The sequence below is a fragment of the Sciurus vulgaris genome, assembly GCF_902686455.1.
Source record: "Sciurus vulgaris genome assembly, chromosome: 8".
Lineage (NCBI taxonomy): Eukaryota > Metazoa > Chordata > Mammalia > Rodentia > Sciuridae > Sciurus > Sciurus vulgaris.
The window spans coordinates 61,036,482-61,056,331 of record NC_136468.1 but is presented as its reverse complement, the minus strand read 5'-3'; the positions used below and the strand labels follow the sequence as shown (position 1 = coordinate 61,056,331).

Below are 19,850 nucleotides of genomic sequence, written 5' to 3'. Positions count from 1 at the left end.
ATGTCTCCATACTTGAAATCCTATTTAGGTGGTCAATAAATATTGATGAATTAAGTTTGGGCTACTTAAAAAATTAACAAAGAATTTAAATGTAACTTTTAAAAATATTAATCAAAATCTTCTATTTCTAAGTTTAAAGTATATTGAAGCATTTAGGACCTAGCTTGTAAAGTCTAAAATTCCTTCCTTTAAAACATCAAATCTGCTTTTACCTTGGTATCCGCACTGGCTCCTTCACAGTGAGACTTGGTTGATGCTCCTGATGTTTGTGGCAGTGAGGAAATAATCTTGAACAGGCAGGAACACTAAAGTTAAAGGGAGTGGAGGGGACATGGAGGACATTGACAAAAGAAACCAAAGTGCTTATTTTTTATCAAAATTAGTTCCCTGCTTCAATCTTAATAAAAATAGCATTGAACTTCCCAGTTAACCCTTCTCATGCCAAAAAAATACAACTTAATCTAAATATGCCAGTTACTAAAAATTTTGTTTGAATTTTAAAATGAACACAATATCCTTAATTTTATAAGGATAAATTAAATTAATTTTATAATTTTATCCTTCATTTTAATAAAACTTCCATAAGAAAATAATGATTTGGGGATTGGGTGGTGGCTTAAAATAACAGCAAATAACTTTTTAAATGTTAAAAATATTTCATAATAACATTTCTACATTTAGGGGGAACTATGAGATATATATATATAACATTAGATAAATGAAAAGTTTCTAGTTTAACAGATACTGTATTTAGCACTTTAATTTCTATCATGCTTGGTTATAGCACATCCATAGAACCATTCCATGATAAGGTAGGTTTAAGACCAGGAATTCCTCATAAAAAAAGAGAAAATTTTTGAAACCATTGATTGTACCTTCTTAATTCACTGACTTTCTTGTTTTTTTTTTTAATAATAAATTATATTTTTATTCAGACAGTTTATACTATAATTACAAATTAACATAATATTCTAAGGCATATTTCTCCTTCAAAACAGAAATTTAAGTTCCCTAAACTATCTCCATTTTATATAAAGGTCTTGGTTGTCCTTCCTAAACCTTTACTTTCAGGCTAACACGTATTACCTTGTGGAATCGACACTCCATACTCCAGGGTAAGAACCAACCCTACTAGTAACTAACATTACTTTCTAACAAGAGTAAAACAGTAGAGTTCATATTAACCTGTTTACATTTCTATGCTTTTCAAAAGAACACCAAATCTCTTTTAAATATATTGTGAGTCTTTTCTGTGTTCTTCCACTGGCTCTTTAAAATCCAACCTCAGTAGCACTTTGCCAGTGAAAAGTTCCTACCCAATCCCTCTAGGCAAGACTTAGGTACATTGCAGAAATATGTTTAAATACCAATTACCCTCCTATCACTTTCCCTTATAATCTATGTAACCATTCATTTTTCCTGTGCTCTTTATACCAAGATGGTGCTCCTTGAGGGCAGGTATTATCTGTTATCATCTCTGTATTCTGGTTACCTGTCACAATATCTGAACCATAAGAACTCAGAAAATAATTCTTAAATGAATTCAATCCTCCTATAGTTACCGCTGAAATTCTTTTTCTTACAGTTTGAGAACCTCTATCTATCCTTAGGTGGGTAAATCTTGTTTACATATGTATCAACTAAATTTTATTTATTTTCTGTAGGAACTTTCAAAATCTGATTTCTTTTTCCTCTGTTTAAAAGCTTGTATCATTGGATTGATCACTTAGAGAAAGAGCATTAGCTTTTGAACCAGAAGATCTTAGTTAACATCCTGAGTCTAATCTAAAACAGTGATACTGTTCTCTCTCAGCTTTGTTGAGATTATCAGCAAGGATAACATTTATGAAGCACTAAAAGTAATAGGTGAATTTCCCTTAACCTTTCCTTTCCACTTTCATCCTGGTCTTTTAAAGGTATCCTTGATGGCTTTTATGGAATTCAAGCAAATTCAAATGGGAGCAAAACTAAAATCTTACTCTTTGAAGAGGCACCATGCGCCAGCATACAGGCACACCATAAAAAGAGCTCCTGTTAAAGTTAATACTGCAGAAAACCAGTTATCAGGGATCCAGTAATAGGATATCTTCTTCAAGACAGAAGTAGTTATCTGAGAAATACAAGAAATGTTTACTACACATTAACTGGTATTGTCAATGGTATTTTGACGAAAATATATAGCATTCACTGAGTTTTTCCCACATCACTGTTTCTTCTTTCAAATTATTAAAATAAGATATTCATATAAATTTAAAAAAAAGATTTTCACTTGATATTTATTTGAAAAATGAAAACTTCACATACAGCATATTAAACTAACTCCTCTTTCTATTACTAAAGACAAACAAATGTTTCTCTTTAAAAGTCAATATCTTTGTTCGTAATATTGCATGCAGCCAGAACTCTCTTTGCTGCCTTGCCCTCTTGGTGAGCATCGGTTCCATATCAGGGTCATCCTCTGCCTTTGCTTTTGTAAGAACCTTGACTTTGAGGTAGAAATTGCCTTACCCACTCTCTTTGCTCATATTTCTACCATAGCAACATAGAATATTTCACCATATTTATTACTTTTATTTCTGACTTTTTCTACTGGGAAGTAAACTATTAAAGAAGGACCATTTCTATGCAGCTCTTGGCACAGAGAAGGCATTAGAGAGTGTTGGCTAAATGACAGGTAGAATGAATCAGCAAGATGTTTACAGGGTAAAGTATTATTTTAAAAATTAGTCAGATCGCAGCTTCTCTTTTCTGCTTCCTATCATAAAAGGTTTTTTTCCCAGGTGAATCCCCCTCACCATCTCAGGCGGACCACTTAAGAAGCCAGTAATTCATGCAAAGCTTGTGGTAGATTTTAACCTGGTGTCTGTCACTAAGATGGAATATGTTCCCAGCAGATGGCAGCATAAGACAGGATAAATTCTGTGAACACATGCATTAAGTGTGCCATTTTTTAAGTAACCTAATTTAGGAGGCTGGCTTCACATATATGAAAAATAGATAAATAAATGAAAGTAAAAGGCAGGGGGAACAGACCTTTTTGAAAAGGATCAACAATGGTGATAGCAGAAATAGCACTATTTACGTGATTCAGTGAGAAGAATCCTGATCACTGTAGTTGTCAAGATTAAGTATTATCTTACTAAACATTCTGTTTATAGTACAATAGTATGGGCATGCCCGGACAAGAAAGATCAAGAAATTAGTCTAGTCTCCCACATGTTCGATGAAATACTGTACCTTTATTTTCCTAATAATACTATACTGTATTTCCACATAATAAAAAGATGAAAAGATGACAGACAACTTGATTACCACTTAATCGCCTAGTTCTGTTTTCAGCTCCTAAAAAATAATACCCCTACCAAGTGCAGTTGGGAAGAATACCATTATTACTACAAAGAAAGAAACTCTAGTCTACACCTGTTTTTCTTCCTTTCTTCTTTCTTTCCAAAAAGTATTTACTAAATACTTACTATATTCCAAGGATCACCTTATAGCATATAGAACTGTACAGCCTAAAAGGGTAGGGCCGGCATTTATTTATTACCCACCATTTACCAGAACTGGTCTAATTCTTTTAGCTAAGTTATTTAAGTTTACCTTAATACCCATTCTAAAAGAGAGGTGTTCACCACCACCAGTTTACCAAAAAAAAAAAAAAAAAAAAAAAAGAAAAGAAAAGAAATAGAGGCCCAGGGAGGCTTGGTGTGTTACCTGGAGTTCTATGGCCACAAGGGGCAGAACTGGTGTTCACATATAGATTTGCATCTCTTCAAGCACCACGTTCTTTTCAGCTGATTGTGAAACTGAGGATATTGTGAGAGTTTTAAGAAAATATCTAATCTGTATCAAAGGGTCTGTAAATCACCATAGCTTTCATGTCAAAGTCACTATGTGTTTTTTTCCATGAGAAACCAGCTGTATAGAGCCAATTAAAGGCATCAGAAAATTGTTTAGAGGCTGGATCAAAGAATCATCCTCACTTATACTTTGCTTGCCTGATAAACAAGGGTATATTTTCCTGTTTCTTTTCTCTTTCATTCCCTTTTTCTCATGTACTTACACAAAATATATCTAAAGCTTTTGTTTTAAAAAGCAACATTTTTTTTTAACATTTCAAAGCCTAAGACAAGTTGGGATATTACTTTGTTGCTGCAATGATATAAAAAGAGCAAAACCTTTCTACAGGGATTAAATATAATATTAATGACTTATATTTACATAACATGTTTATTACAAGAGCTTTCATATCTCGTTTCATTTGATCCTTATAACATCTTTTGTACAATACATACAGCTATTCTAATCCCTCTAGTAATCCATGTACACTGAATAAATATTTAACTGTGTTTTATGTGCAGACTTAGCTTTCTCTTTACACCCTTTCAATTGGTGATTCAAAACAATCTTAAAAAAAAACTGAATTTGGGGATTAGCATTGCATACACTTGATGTTTCCATAGCTTATTATCCCCTCATGTTTTAATTGCTTTATACTCTTTGGAGCCCCCTGAGGATAATAATCATGAGGACAAAGGCATACGCTCTTGTGTTATTTTTTATAGTCCAAACTGACTGCACTTGCTACCTCTGGTCTTGTCCTATTTTATCTTTGACTCTGCTGTTCTACTTTCAATTCTAAAACTATCTAAACTGACTTTTATGTTGTTTATAAAATAAAGCCCAAAGTCGATGGCATTGGCTCTGGGTCTTTATCAGTCAACCTAACCTACTTTTCTGGCCCTGCCTCTGGTCACCCTCTTCATGGACTCTAGACACTCTTGATTGTTCATCTTTTGTGAATAAACCACATGATCTTACATTTGTTCCTTAATTGCCATCATTTAAAAATATCTTTGCTTTATTTCTGTCCATCAAAGGCCTACATAAAATTCAAGTCTCTGTCGTGGAGTTTCTCATATTCTTCAAGACATATCTTGCTACATTGTCCAGCCTACATCTGTTTACCTTTAAAGCACTGGTCAAAATGGACTTGCAATTTGATTCATTGGAAATAAATCTCTATACACACTGTGGCTTATAAATCTTTTCAAGATATGACCCCTTTATTTTTCACTTTATCTCACTCCTTTTCTTCCAACTCACTCACTGGTCAGAGGATTCCTCAGACCTCGAGCATTTCTCTGTCTCCCTGGTTCTACTAAGTCTGCAACCTTGAGAAAATCATTTAAATTCCTGATCTCTCTGTTCTCTCTTTCACAACATGGCAAAAAAATAGTTGAAACTTTGAACTTGGTTAAATCAAATGATGGATTTATTTAATGTAAAAGTTTTATGTATGGATGGGTGTATGCACAAATTTCATAATTAGGAAGTTTTGTTCAAATATGAATTGAATATTTTCTCTGAAGATAAAACTATTAAAATTTGTTTTCTTTATCTCCTAAACCTTCTGAACATTATTTTAGGTCACCTATGTATTATTGTACAAAGTGCACCCTTTTTACTGATTTTAAATTTGCTATTACACATAGGTTGAATTTTTTTTTTTTTTTCTGTTGCATGTTTCCCCAAGCAGACAGCACAAAGGTACTTATACAGTTTGATGATTGAGCAGTTACTCCTCCCTGTTAAGATCCTGAGGAGTGATGAAATAAATGGCTAAGGATTGACAGGACACTGGACTTTGTATGTCATCAGACATTTATCTCAACATTAGGTAAATCAACAATGAAAACAAAAGAATTTCCCGTCTGTCATTTAGTCACGCACTAAGCTTCTTACAGCTGTGTGCAGTTAATTTGGTTTGATTCATAACTTTAATTACTTAACTAGTTATATTTCACAGAAGAGACAATAATGATAATCTTCCCTGTCATGACAGCTTTCGTCAGTGGGTATTAGAGTCACAGCAGATGTGCAAGGCTATAACCTAATAGAACATAATTTATGTTATTTCTACTGACTTTTCAATTATTTTGTTTAACTCTCACTGAAGATTTTCTTTAAAAGATTGTCCATAAGAAGTTCTAATTCATGTATGTATGCTGTGTCCCAAATACTTTCAGGTAAATATGGACCAGACTTCTATAAGAAATGTTAAGTAGTTTTTAGTAGTAAAACACTGCTAATTTAAGCAGAAATGTTAGCTTTGCCAACTTACTAAAATTCTGATAAAAATTAATAAATATTGTAAAATAAGTTTTAGAAAAAAATCAGTAATATAAATAAAGCACGACTTTTTTTTTTTTCTTAATGCAGACTCTACACGAGAACTTGAGGTTTTATGACTGTCTCAGTAATCACTTATGCCTTCCTAATGTTTTCAAACAATCTATTTTTGTATCTTCAATCAATTAATAAATATAAACAATAATACAATGCTACTAAGGATTAATGACCTCATATTTTCTGGGTTCTGAACTAAGAGCTATAAATAATTGGAAATGGAAGCTCAAGTGTGGTAATAGCTCAGCACACAGGTTTACACAGTTGGACTGGGAGACATGGGATTTGAGCCAGGACCTGCTTCATTCTCACGGTCACTCTGTTATATTACTTGAGACTCAAGATTGTCTACTCTCAATGTAGAAATTAGTTTAATGGAGTCTGTATAAAATTAGACTGTTATCATTTCTTTCATATCAAACTTTTGCTTGAAAAACTCATTTCCCTTTAATTATAAGGCTTGGTGGTCCTATGAATGAAAAAAATATGATAAGAATTTTAGAAATTAATGTCTAAAGTGTTTTATGAGCATTGTTACTATACGAAAAAAGTCAACTGCTTTTCTTTTGAACTCTGATATTACTCCTAAAACTTATTTACTCTCATATCCTAGTACTAATTAAATTAATATATATCATCAAATGAAAATAAATACATAAAAAGAAAAAAGAATATGGAAAATTATTTTAAAATAATTGTCCAACTATCATTTTTGTATAATGACAAAACCATTAGCAAAAAGACATTAATAAAGGGAAAAAATGATGTAAATAATTTTTTCAATCTCTTTGAGTCCAGTGATTTGTCCCACTTTGATGGCCCACATTATTATCCTCTGAAGACCATGGAACTTTCCTTGTATGCTGTAAAATGTTAAATACATTATTGGCTTCTTCACAAATAACTTTTAAAAATAAATTATGCTAAGTTTTGAAAAAATTCTATCTTAAAATGAAAATAATATGAAATGTGATATCAATATACTGAAATGTGCAAGTGTATAATAACTATGATAAAAATTCAGAATCTGCATCATGAACTGAGCATTGCTTTATACTTGTACTTATGCCTGGCTTCTTGTTAAAGTTAGATACAATGTTCTTCCCACATATGGAAAATCATATGTAGATGGGATTTATATTTTCAACTGGAGAAGGTGTCACACCTTATAGGACTTTTATGTAGGAAGTTCAGTTTATGTGACCAAACACAATCTTAGTTTTTACTGGGGAAGGATGGTGATTTATTTACAAGAATTTTATTTCCTAAATGAGATAAACTACCAAACGAGAATAGTGTAAGTAATGTTCTCAGTTTTGTTCAGTAAGACATTATTTTCTTAAAAATAAATTCTAGCTTTGCTGTCAAGTTGCCCAGGATGATTTATTTACTTTCAGACAAAACAGTAGCTAAATAGAGTCAGAAAAGGAAATTATATATCAATATCCAGGATATAATTTTACTTCTAAAATGATAGTCTGATGTACTCCATGCTAGTTTTCCTTCATGCTGCCCATACCTTTTCAAATACCTCCTTCCAAATTCTTGTAAGTTATTCTATATCTATTTCCTACTGGGAGTTGGATGGACACAAAGAACAAGAAGAAAATGAATGTAAAATGTGATTCTATTTATTCGTGGAACTTTTAAAAATAGATTGGCTAATGCGGCACAATGCACATAGAGATAAATGCTCAAACAGTTGCATAACATGCCACTTCTCAACACAGCAGAAAGTGAAATGTCTTCAGGGTCATAAAAATATTTTATTAGTCAGGTTTTTGTCACTGTGACAAAATATCTGAGAAAAACAAATTACAGGAGGAAAAATTAATATTGGCTCACAATTTCAGAGGCTTCAGGTCATGATCATTTGGCTAACATAAATAATTTCCTCCCATGATGGTGGGGAGCAGTTGTTCTTACCATGTGGCAGTCATGAAACAGAGAGAGGGAAAGAGAAAGAGAAAGAAGGAGGAGAGGGGCCAGGGAAAATACCCTTTTAGTGTAAGCCCTAGTGATCTATTTCCTCCAGCTAGGTCCCATGTTCTAAAGTTTCCACAATAATGTCATCATCCATGAGCCTATCAATGCATTAATGATGACATCACTGATGAGGTCAGAGCCCTTATGATCTGATTGGTTCCTGAGAGTCCCATGTGTGAACATTTCTGCATGAGATCTAAGCTTTCAACATATGAGCCTTAGTGGACATTCCAGACTCAAATCATAACAGTGACTTAGCCACTTAGTTCCCATGTCTGCAACTTAAGAAGAGTAACTGCATAGTTTATAGACAGGGGTTGAACAGTAGAACGACCCAAGATATGCAACAAAAGCCCCTCCCTAGATCTAAGGGATCTTTTATTATTGTTCCGCTCGGGGGTAATATATACATCATATCCCATCATACGTATGTCCTGTATTCTCTGTTAGAGCAGATAAAAATGGACATGATTTCCTTTAATATGCCTCCTTATAGTCTCTAATTCTGGCCAAACATATAGATATTAAATTCATCATCATTGAACCATTACATCAATCTTCTTTACTGATTTATTTTTAGAAATAACTTGAGATAAAAGAGGCAGATTTGTTAAAATTCTGCTACCATACCACACTTTAAAACATTATAATCAAATATATTTTCTTTTATCCCTCTTATTAAAAATAATGTAAATCAGTGCTGGGAATCTGGGAGACTTATTTTTCTTCAAAAGGGGTATATGAATTAATTAAATAGAATAGCAGAACAAACATGGCTGGTGGAAACAGACCCAAGCTGGCCTTATGATTTATCACAATTTGGACAAGTCAATTTTATTTATTTATTTATTATTTATTTATTGTGGTACTGGGGATTGAACCCAGGGCCTTGTGCTTGCAAGGCAAACACTCCACCAACTGAGCTATATCCCCAGCCCCCTGGACAAGTCAATCTTTCTTTGGGAGTTGCTGCCTAGTTAGTAGGGTTGATATGAGGAAAAAACTGTAATTTTGTATCATTCAGTAAGCAATCAGTTTGTGGCCATTATTACCACTGCTCCTCTGCTGCTATTTTAGTCATCATATTTGAAAAATACAAAGAACAAGAGAAGTTTAATTCAGCAATGCTACAAATGAGCTCCGCTTTCTAGGTTGACAAGACAGGGTATTAAAGCATAGCTCACAGCAAGTAAGATATTGCTCTAGTCTCTTCTGTAGTTTTACCAAAAAGAAAGATTAGATTCAAGTTGGCAGAAAATGTCAGTGGCTTGTATAGATACTTGGACCTTTAAAAATTGACAGAGTGCTGAATTACTCTTTGCGATAAAGGGTATGTATAAAATACATATTCCTTCCTGTTTCTGTGGCTTCGTTTTTGCTTGTTAAACTTAAGCATTTGTTAATCTTACTTTACCTTTTGTCTACTTTCCTGAGTCTTCTAGGGAGCAAGATGGATAGGCCTAGTAGGGTACTAGTAAACCAACTCTTAAAAGACAATAAAAAAATCCCTGGTATTGATATTTGTCAGTTTCATGGTACAACTATTCCCACCATGACCTATTTTAATCTACCGAAGACTTTAACAATTAGACCGCAACATTTCTGAATATTGAGCTCTAAGCTTTCATTGCTAGGTTCCCATTAGCTGAAGTGAGCCTGCTCCAGTACACAGTGATCTAAATTCTTGACTGAGAACCAAGTACCAGGAATATTTGGTACATATCGGCTTATGACATACATGACTTATGATGATGATAAAGGGCTGGTCTTTGATGAGGCGATGCAAGTTTGTAAAATAATGAACCTGTGCAATGAGCACAACAATGGAGCAAACATATAAAGTTATGAGTCTCTAAGCTGCCATTATGTCTTTGGGAGTAGTCTTTAAAGTTCAGATTAAGTGAAAGACACTGAAAAATTGCAAAAGTTGTCATTCTGTGAACCTAATGTCTCTTTAGTTCTTAACTGATGGGGTAAAATCCTTTTTATTATACTTAGACACATCATGAAATATAGAGGTGTTATCAGAATCAACCAATGTAAAGATTGACAGACATTTTTTATAGGCTCTTCCCTTTCTACTTTTCATGTTGAAATAAGGGTCAAAAACAATTATAAATTAGAATGACTTAAAGTTTCTACCATCTTCCATATTGTCAAAAGGACATTAGTCCTGGAATTTTTATTACGGGCTCAATTTGCTGCACACAGATCATTTCAGGAATTTTGATTCATCGTTCCTTAGGGATTATGTTTGCAGGAAAGAGTGTCTAGCCAGTTACCTCATTGTCTTTTTTAGACAATCTTGATTTAAGTTGGAAGAATTTAATTCAGTTCGTGAAAGATGACTTACTTTCTTTCTTTTTCTGTACCTACCCTGAAAGCGACCTCTGAATAAGCAGGTATACATTCCAAAACTAAGGTTAACCAGGAGATAACAGTTCTATTTATTTTAGCTAGTTTAGGTTTTGATTTATTTATTACTAGCTTACTTAATTGTTTCTACATTTAAGGGAAAATGATTTACTCCTAGTTTTCTTCTTAAACTTCAGGTATTATTTTACTTATTCTAATGTCAATAAGAGCCTGACAAATGTTAATATATTTAAGGAATATTCTACATAGTATTTTTTTCTAAAGCTATGTGTTAGTGGCCTATCTTATATTATTTACACTAATAGAAACATTTTGCTTATGGAAACATTTTTACAAAATCAAGTGTAGCAATAAACCCATTTTTAAACAGGGTTTCATAATCTGGGTTCCATGGGTAGTTTTTAAAGCTCTAGAATGTAATATAAAATTTTGTACACACATATATGTGGGCAATGTACTGCAATGAGGGACTATAGCTTTCATCAGATTCTGCAACAGTTCATGAACCCCCACCTCTCCCAATTAAGAGCTACCACATACCTTTCTTATAACGTACGGCATGGGTCTTTTGACTTATCAAGTACCATATTTGGGACTATAAAATATGTAATGGTCTTTATGGAATGCTTTCAGTAGATTACAATGTATGGGATACCCTATTCTTTTTCAAGAACCTACAAGAAATTTTGTTTAAAAATTTGTGCTCTAGCTGAAGATGTCTCCTATAATAATTATATTGTAATTGATCCATTTTTAATTACTTTGAGCTTTTAATCATGAGGCCTTTCTCTAAAACTCACAAGCGCACACTGTTAGCAGTCTGGCTTTAAGAATGTTCTATTTTTGTAATGGGCTTTTAAAGTTATATTTTAAAAGCAGATAAAATTCTGGTGGTGTTCTTTAACCACTTAGAAATGTTTCTATGCTTTCATATCTAATTCAACATTCTAAATTGAAAGATCTGCCTTGTAATAATCATAATAAAACAGTCTATAATTTTAATGGCTAAGTTTTAAGAGAAATTCCTTTTCCCAAGATATATTATAAAAGTACATATTATAATACATCAATTTCAAACAAAATAGATGGTAAATTCTATCGCTTATGTATATTTTAGATGTAGTATTCATTTCAACATGAAGGTCTTATGTCAGGGCTTAACTCTGGATTATTTAAACTAGTCTATCTATGTTCATGTGCACTATTTCCTCCATCTACCAATATTCCCTTCATATTTCCTTCACTAATATTCAAAATCATAAACATATAGAAATATCTGATCCTGACACCCTTATCTTGTATTCCTTCTTTATATCTTCCCTGATTGGAAAATAAAGTCCATGTCTTTTAGATTCATATGCAGGTGTTTTCAAATTTTTGCCTTAATAGTTCTCCCTTTTCTGAATAAGAATGCTTATTATTTAAACCACTTCAAGTTAGATATTCTATTTATTCCTGGAAAGTTTTTCTCTCAGTTATTCAACTTTGTATGCCAACAGCCAAACCAGGGTTCAACTATATAGTTGGTGAGTAGACAGGTGGAGACAAAAATAATAATTTTATAACATTCCCAATTATAAATAATAGCTAGTCATATATCTAATAAACCTTTAGACATTAGTTTTTAGAAAACCATCTTAGAATATGTATGTATGCTTTTGTGTCTGTTTACTTGCTCTCAAGCAGGTGGAAGTTATAACCTATATTGTATCATTTCTCCTTCTTGCAAGTTGAACTACAGACTTTCTAAGGTCTCTTCTGGTCTGGTTATACTTTTTGCAAGAGAGCACATATATGTCCCTGCAGAGATATATGTGTTATATAAGTACACACACACAAACATTAAAGCTCATATGGCTTATGGAGGAAAGCATTTATTCCTTGGAAATAAATTCATAAGTCACAGGTTGGTAATCATTTCCAGACAGCCTTAATTGGTCTGCCTCTTCTAGCAAGCCTAATGTACTTTGCCAAAGGAAGTATATGGATTACAGTTCCACTTAGCTCAACTACAAATTTAAAACTCCTTTCACATTTTGCCACAGAATTTATTTATATTTTATTACAATGCCTTTTGCTTTACTAGATTTTGCCTTCTTAATCAGGAATTTGGATGGTGGAAATTCATGTGTTAATGTAAGTTAAGATTTTTTCCCCATAGCAGTACAGGCTAAAATAATCTCTCCCAAAGGAATAAGATCCAGCACAGAAGATTGACTCATAATAGGGAGGCGAGGTTCATGTTGAGCCAGAAATAAAAACAATATATTTTAACCCTTTGGAATGCTACTCTAACATCTTACAATATCACCAACGATATAATTGGGTTTTAGGCAAATTTTACTTGACTCATAAAATTATTTGAACACATATTTGTTGAATGTGAAAGAAAGTTTCATGATTAATTATGGTGCCATAGGCAGAAAGACAGAGAACTAATTTAGTGATGACCAGAATACTATTCATGATTAACAGCCTAAATTGTAGAGTTTGACTATATAAGAAGTGTGACAAAAAGCTCTAAAGCAGGAAACAAGGTTTTAATGAGTAAGTTAGAGTATTTTATTTATGAAGAATATTTGGGGAACAATTTACCATATCAAAAACTAATAGTTCAACAAAATGCAAAACGATCACATGATTTCCCTTTCTGTTATTTTGAACTATTTTTCGTGATGCCTAAAACATATATGACAGTTTAAAAATATAGTAACTCACCAGATACACATCACATGATTTTAATGATCACCAATTTGTGTTCAGATTTAATTTTTACTTATTCCTCCCCACCTCTGATTATTCTGAAGCAAAAGTCAGATTTCCCATTATTTCACTCTAAATAAGAAGTTTTTACTTTGTTTTTTAAAAAAGTTTTTTAGTCGTAGATGGACATAATATCTTTATTTTATTTATTTATTTTTATGTGGTGCTGAGGATCTAACCCAGTGCCTCACGTATGCCAGGCAAGCGCTCTACCACTGAGCCACAACCCCAGCCCAAGAAGTTACTTCGAAGGTTCTCAATATTCTAAAAATTTTCATTATGACTAAGTTCTTTCTTTTATTTTAGTCCTAAAAAAGTCTTTTCTATCCCAAAATTATTAAGGTAGTCTCTTCTATTCTTTCTAATGTTTAGTTATTTTATTTATTTTTACATTTAAGTTTACAATTCATCTGGACATGATTTAAGTAGAGGATTGTTCCTACTTGCATATACCCATACAAATTGTCCAATATAATTTTGTGAATCTGTCATTCTTTTATTATTGTTCTATAGTGCCACTTTGACATCCATACAATAGCCACATGAACGTTTACAAAGTTCGTTAATATTTTAGGCTCTAAAACAAGTCTTAAAAGATTTTCAGTAGATTGAAATCTGCACAATATTATCTCTGATTTTAGTATTATATTAAAGCCTGGCATAGTGGTGCATATCTGTAATCCCATCAGCTCGGGAGGCAGAGGCAGGATGATTGCAAGTTCGAGGCTAGCATCTGAAAGTTAGTGAGACACTGTCTCAAAATTTAAAACAAAAAATAAAAAGGGCTCCCACTATATAGCTCAGTGGCAGAGGGCACAGAGGTCAATCCCCAGTTTCACAAGTAAATAAATATATTAAATAAATAAATGAGAAATAAGAAAAGATAGCTAGAAAATTCCTTATATCTTTAGAAGTTAAGAAAATAGGAATATTTAGAAATGAATGAATGAGAATACTACATAATAAACTTGAGATGTAGCAAAAACATATACGAAGGGCATAAACACCCCTAAACATACATTCATTCCATATAGAACTCTAGGTTGGCACTTTTCAACTTGAACATTTTCATTTTTCTGGCTTCTTATCATAAAGTCGTGTAATGTAGCTATTTTGAAGGAAATATTTTTTTCTGACAGATTTTAATATTCTTGTTATATTTGAATTTAATGCAGCTTTTCTATGTAAATTTAAATATAGATTGATTTCTGTTTTTCCCTCAATGGAACTGTAAGACAATATACAGTGTGGTGTTTTCTATCGGTTTTGGAAAAACAACTAGACACTTCCTTTTTTCTCTGTCTTTTGTATTTCAAATCAAAATAAACAACTGCTCTTCTTCTCATTTTTATGTCCTTACCTTTTTCTAGTATTTTTCATCACTTTTTTGTCTTTCCAAACATTATTCTGAACAATTTCTTCTGACCTATTTTCAGTTCTTAATTAACTCTTAAGCTATTTATAAATAGTTATTAAGTCAATTTATCATCATAATTTCAGGTATTATATTAAATTCTTAGATATATTTGATCTGTTTTAAAATATTCTGTATTACATTTAGTCTCCAACACTCTAGTCAGATTTCAAATTTGGTTTATGGTTCTTGAACTTAATAAACACAATTATTTTACAGTTTGTGTTCGATAATCCATTGCTGCATTTCTGCTTCTACCTTTGGGGTTGTATTACTTTTTGGTTGTAGTATCTGATCTTCTCATGAACATGGCTGTATTCAATCATGTGTTATATCCACTGAATTGAAAAGTTGTTAGAAATAATTGGAAGCTTAGAATATTGTTACTTTCTCACAGTGATCATTTTAATTTTTTTCTTTTAAGCATGGGGGGATTACTAGTCCTATGCCACTTTCATCCAATTTAATTTTTTTAAATCAAGGATATTCAAATTTGGGTTACAAGGATTTTGCATAACTAATACAAAACTTCTTGACATGAAATCAAGCAATGGGTGAAATTTGCTTAACAAATGGACATTTTAAATTTCAGAGTCTCTCTCTTTGGGTTAACTTAGTTATGATGAGACCATCATTCCATCATTCTAATGTTAGTTAGGACATAGATATGAATACCTAGTTAACTGACAACTTTATGTGAAATCAAACAGGGTATACACACCGACCAATTCTGTTGCTTAATTGATTTTTCTCTTTATTTGCATAATGAAGATTACCCAACATGGAGGGTTTGTCTTTCCTTATTTGAAATGGTTATAACTTCCTGTCTTCATTAGTATCTATACTTCTCAGTTTTACATCATATGTTCTAATAGTTTACATGTTTACCATGAACTTTCTTTTTCTTTAGCACTGAGATACATCCTCAGCCCTTTTTATTCTGGCAATTCTAGCTTTACTGCCCTCTCAACATTCCTCAGAATACATTATATTCTTCTCAGGGTAATTCTATGCCTCCTCCCTACAATTTTTTTCTTCTTCTCTTTACATGAAAACACACACACACACACACACTTAATACCTGTCCATTAAGAATGACATCATAAGTTTTTCCCTCTATTTGTGGAGAACTCATGGCATCCTAGAGTAAACAGCTTATTTCAATCTCAAAGTTAAGTAACATTGTACTACCTTTTGACACCTGTGTGCTATTTATATAAACTGTTCTAAATACATTAGGGACTAAATATTTGTATTCCCTCAAAATTCACACATTGAAATCCTAACCCTCAACGTAATGGTATTAGAGGTAGGGTCTTCAGATGTGATTAGGTCATGAGTGTGGCACTTTAATGAATAGAATTATCACCCTTACAAAAGAGATCTGAGAGAGGTCTCTAGCCCTCATTCTACCACATGAGGACATAATGAGAAGGTAAGTATCTATGAACCTGGGAATGGGCCCTTCCCAGACCCTGAATTGTCCATTGTGTTAATTTTGGACTTCCATGCTTACAGAATCCTAAGTAATGAATGTTAATTGTTTCAGCCACTCATTCTGTGGTATTTTTTGTTGCTTGAACTGACCAAGACAAAGTACATGTCTTGTCTTCTAGTGAGACTATGTTTTTCAAGAAAACAAGCTATTGGGCTGGGATTATGACTCAGTGATAGAGTGCTTGTCAAGCATGTGTGAGGTACTGAGTTTGATCCTTAGCACCACATAAAATGAATAAATAAAATAAAGGTATTGTGTCCTTCTGCAACTAAAAAAATTAAAAAAAAAAAAGAAAAGATATTGAATATTTTTAGAAATGTGTTATGGTGCTTTGTTCATAACAAAATTCTTCTGAGTATTAATTTAAATAGAGAAAAGGATATGATGGTGAGAATCAACAAAATAACTAAGAATTCTAAACAGCATAAAGGCCTGCGAAAATTATTAACAATGATATATTGACTTTAATTCAAATTCAATAGTTAACTGCTACAATGATTTATCCTTATTTTGATTATGAGAATTCAACTGTACTAAAGTAACTTTCCTTTATGTCTTTCATTGCCAAAACATCAGGATAATCCTGTAAGAGTACCCAAGCACCTTCTATGTTTATGACTAACTCAGACTATTTTAGAATTGCAGTTTATCACTAGATACTTACTGTAGTTGTAACCGTTTTTGTGGAAGAAGTCGGCTGTGCTGAGGTCCAGGGAAGCACATGAATTATGACTGTAGTAGTAGCTGACAGCTGACGAGCTTTATTCCCACCTAATTCATCAGTGACTTCAATAAGCAACTGGAAACTTGTTGGTTCATGAATACCTTGAAATACATCATACTGGAAATTCTCCCTCATGACCAGAAAAGGAGGATCAACACCTAGTCTCCGAAGTGTGAACCGATTATTTGTATTTCCTGAGAATGATGAGGTAATAAAACAGAAAGAAAACTACATTATGTATTGTTTTTCCTATTGTTTAAGCTTTTACTTTAAAATGTTCCTTGATATGTTTCCAACAGTTACAAAATATCTCACATGCGTAGCTTATAAAATAGCATAGAAGTGATGTATTTGCAATCATCTGTCTTACCTCCTACAATTGAATAGCTCAGATGTTCCTGTGGAGAATCTCTGTCTGAACAGTTGAGGTGAACAAAAGGAACCTTAACATGGGAGTAAATCTGAGTTTCCAAATGTGGTGGACTGCATACAGGAGGCTCATCATTTATATTCTATAACACAAGGATATTATCTATTTCAGGTTTTCTCAAAAATGCTGCCATATTTAATCAATTACTAATCTAAATTTTATGGTACAAAGTTTTGCTTTCACACTATTGTTTGAGCATGCTTTTACAAGTCAACTTGATTATTTTACATTAGAAGAATATAGCTTAATATTTTATCATAAAACTTTCTTATTTGGAGTTACTCAGCAGTGAATTCCATATTTTATTTAGTGGGTATATATTTCCTATGTAATATTGCTCATGCCATTTATGATAATTAAATTTTTAAAATAGATTGAAAACTCAAGGTTATCTATAGTAATTATTTCCCTTTATTCTAGGGATATATGTCAACAAATCTCCTAATAATACTTAAAAAGGGATCATCTTTACCTAAGAAGAAGTACATTTCACTACTGAAGAGTTTTACTTGTTGGAGATATTCACTTTTGTTTATCTCAAGTATTTTTTGCCTCTAAATTCAGCTATTTATTATTTTGCAGAAATCACAATCCAGTATAGGAGTTAAATCTCAAACAAGTGTATGCTTTCAGCAATTAGATTTAAAAGGGAATTAAAGTACCTTTAGGAATGTTTGAATTCTAAGATTCTTTGACTATCATACAGGATACAAACTAATAAGCTACTTGCTATCATCTCTCCTTTCTTTCTCAACTGTAGCAGACATTGTTAATCTATTAAAGTAACAGCTTTATTGATGTCTTTCATTGCCAAAAACATAAGGATAAGCACTTTCTGTTCATAATTAAATCAGACTGCATTAGAATTATGCTTTCTCACAAAGTAATTACTGTAGTTTTAGCTCCTAAAAAAAACACAGATAGATTGATTCCCAAGTTTTTTTTTTTTTTTTTTTTTTTTTGAGGTTATTGTGAATGGGGTAGTTTTCCTAAATTCTTTTTCAGAGGATTCATCACTTATGAATAAAAATGCATTCGATTTATAAGCATTGATTTTTTTATCCTGCTACTTTACTGAATTCATTTATGAGCTCTAGAAGTTTTCTGGTGGAATTCTTTGGCTCCTCTATATATAAAATTATGTCATCAGCAGATAGGGATAGTTTGAGTTCTTCTTTTCCTACTCGTGTCCCTTTAAATTTTTTGGTCTGTCTAATTGCTCTGGCTAGTATTTCAAAGACAATGATGAATAGAAGTGGTGAAAGAGGGCATCCCTGCCTTGTTCCAGTTTTTAGGGGGAATCTTTCAGTTTTTCTCCATTTAGAATGATATTGGCCATGGGCTTAGTGTAGATGGCCTTTACAATGTTGAGGAATGTTCCCACTATCCCTATTTTTTCTAGTGCTTTGAGCATGAAGGGATGCTGTGTTTTATCAAATGCTTTTTCTGCATCTATTGAAATAGTCATGTGATTCTTGACTTTAAGTCTGTTGATATGGTGAATTACATTTATTGATTTCTGGACGTTGAACCAACCTTGCATCCCTGCGATAAAACCCACTTGATCATGGTGCACTATCTTTTTAATATGTTTTGTATGCAATTTGCTAAAATTTTCTTAAGAATTTTTGCATCTATGATCATTAGGGATATTTTCTAATATTTGAAAATTTTCTTTCCTTGATGTGTCTCTATCTGGTTTTGGTATCAAGGTGATATTAGCTTCATCAAATGAGTTTGGAAGGGTTCTCTCCTCTTCTATTTCATGGAATACTTTGAGGAGTATTGGAATGGCCTATACAATGAGAACTACAGAACACTAAAGAAAGAAATTAAAGAAAACCTTAGAAGATGGAAAGATCTCCCATGTTCTTGGAGAGGCAGAATTAATATTGTCAAAATGGCCATACTACCAAAAGATGAATGGATAAAGAAACTGTGGTATATATATACAATGGAATATTACTCAGCCATAAAGAATAATAAAATTATGGCATTTGCAGGCAAATGGATGAAATTGGAGAATATCATGCTAAGTGAGATAAGCCAATCTCAAAAAGCCAAAGGAGGAATGATCTCACTGATAAGCGGATGATGACACATAATGGGGGGGGGGGTAGGAGGGGGGCAAGAATGGAGGAAGGAGGGACTGTATAGAGGGAAAAGAGGGGTGGGAGGGGTGGGGGGGGAGGAAATAAATAACAGAATGAGTCAAAAACTATTACCCTAGATAAATGTATGATTACACAAATGGAATGCTTCCACCTCATGTACAAACAGAGAAACAAGATGTATCCCATTTGTTTACAATAAGAATAAATTTTAAAACATTAAAAAAGAAAACCATGGTATATATACACAATGGAATATTACTCAGCCATAAAGAAGAATAAAATTATGACATTTGCAGGCAAATGAATGAAGTTGGAGAATATCATGCTGAGTGAGATAAGCCAATCTCAAAAAACCA

General features: G+C 32.6%; 1 protein-coding gene across 1 annotated transcript in view; it reads right to left on the bottom strand.

Annotated features, from left to right (window-relative positions):
- Positions 1 to 19,850, bottom strand: part of LOC306667640 (cadherin-related family member 4-like) — a gene marked incomplete at both ends in the record, with an annotated part of 136,546 nt that overhangs the window by 40,532 nt on the left and 76,164 nt on the right. The window contains 4 exons of the mRNA XM_079150381.1: positions 213 to 305; positions 1,980 to 2,110; positions 16,891 to 17,144; positions 17,321 to 17,462. Coding sequence (XP_079006507.1) covers positions 213 to 305; positions 1,980 to 2,110; positions 16,891 to 17,144; positions 17,321 to 17,462 — 620 coding nt within the window. The remainder of the gene's footprint in view (positions 1 to 212; positions 306 to 1,979; positions 2,111 to 16,890; positions 17,145 to 17,320; positions 17,463 to 19,850) is intronic.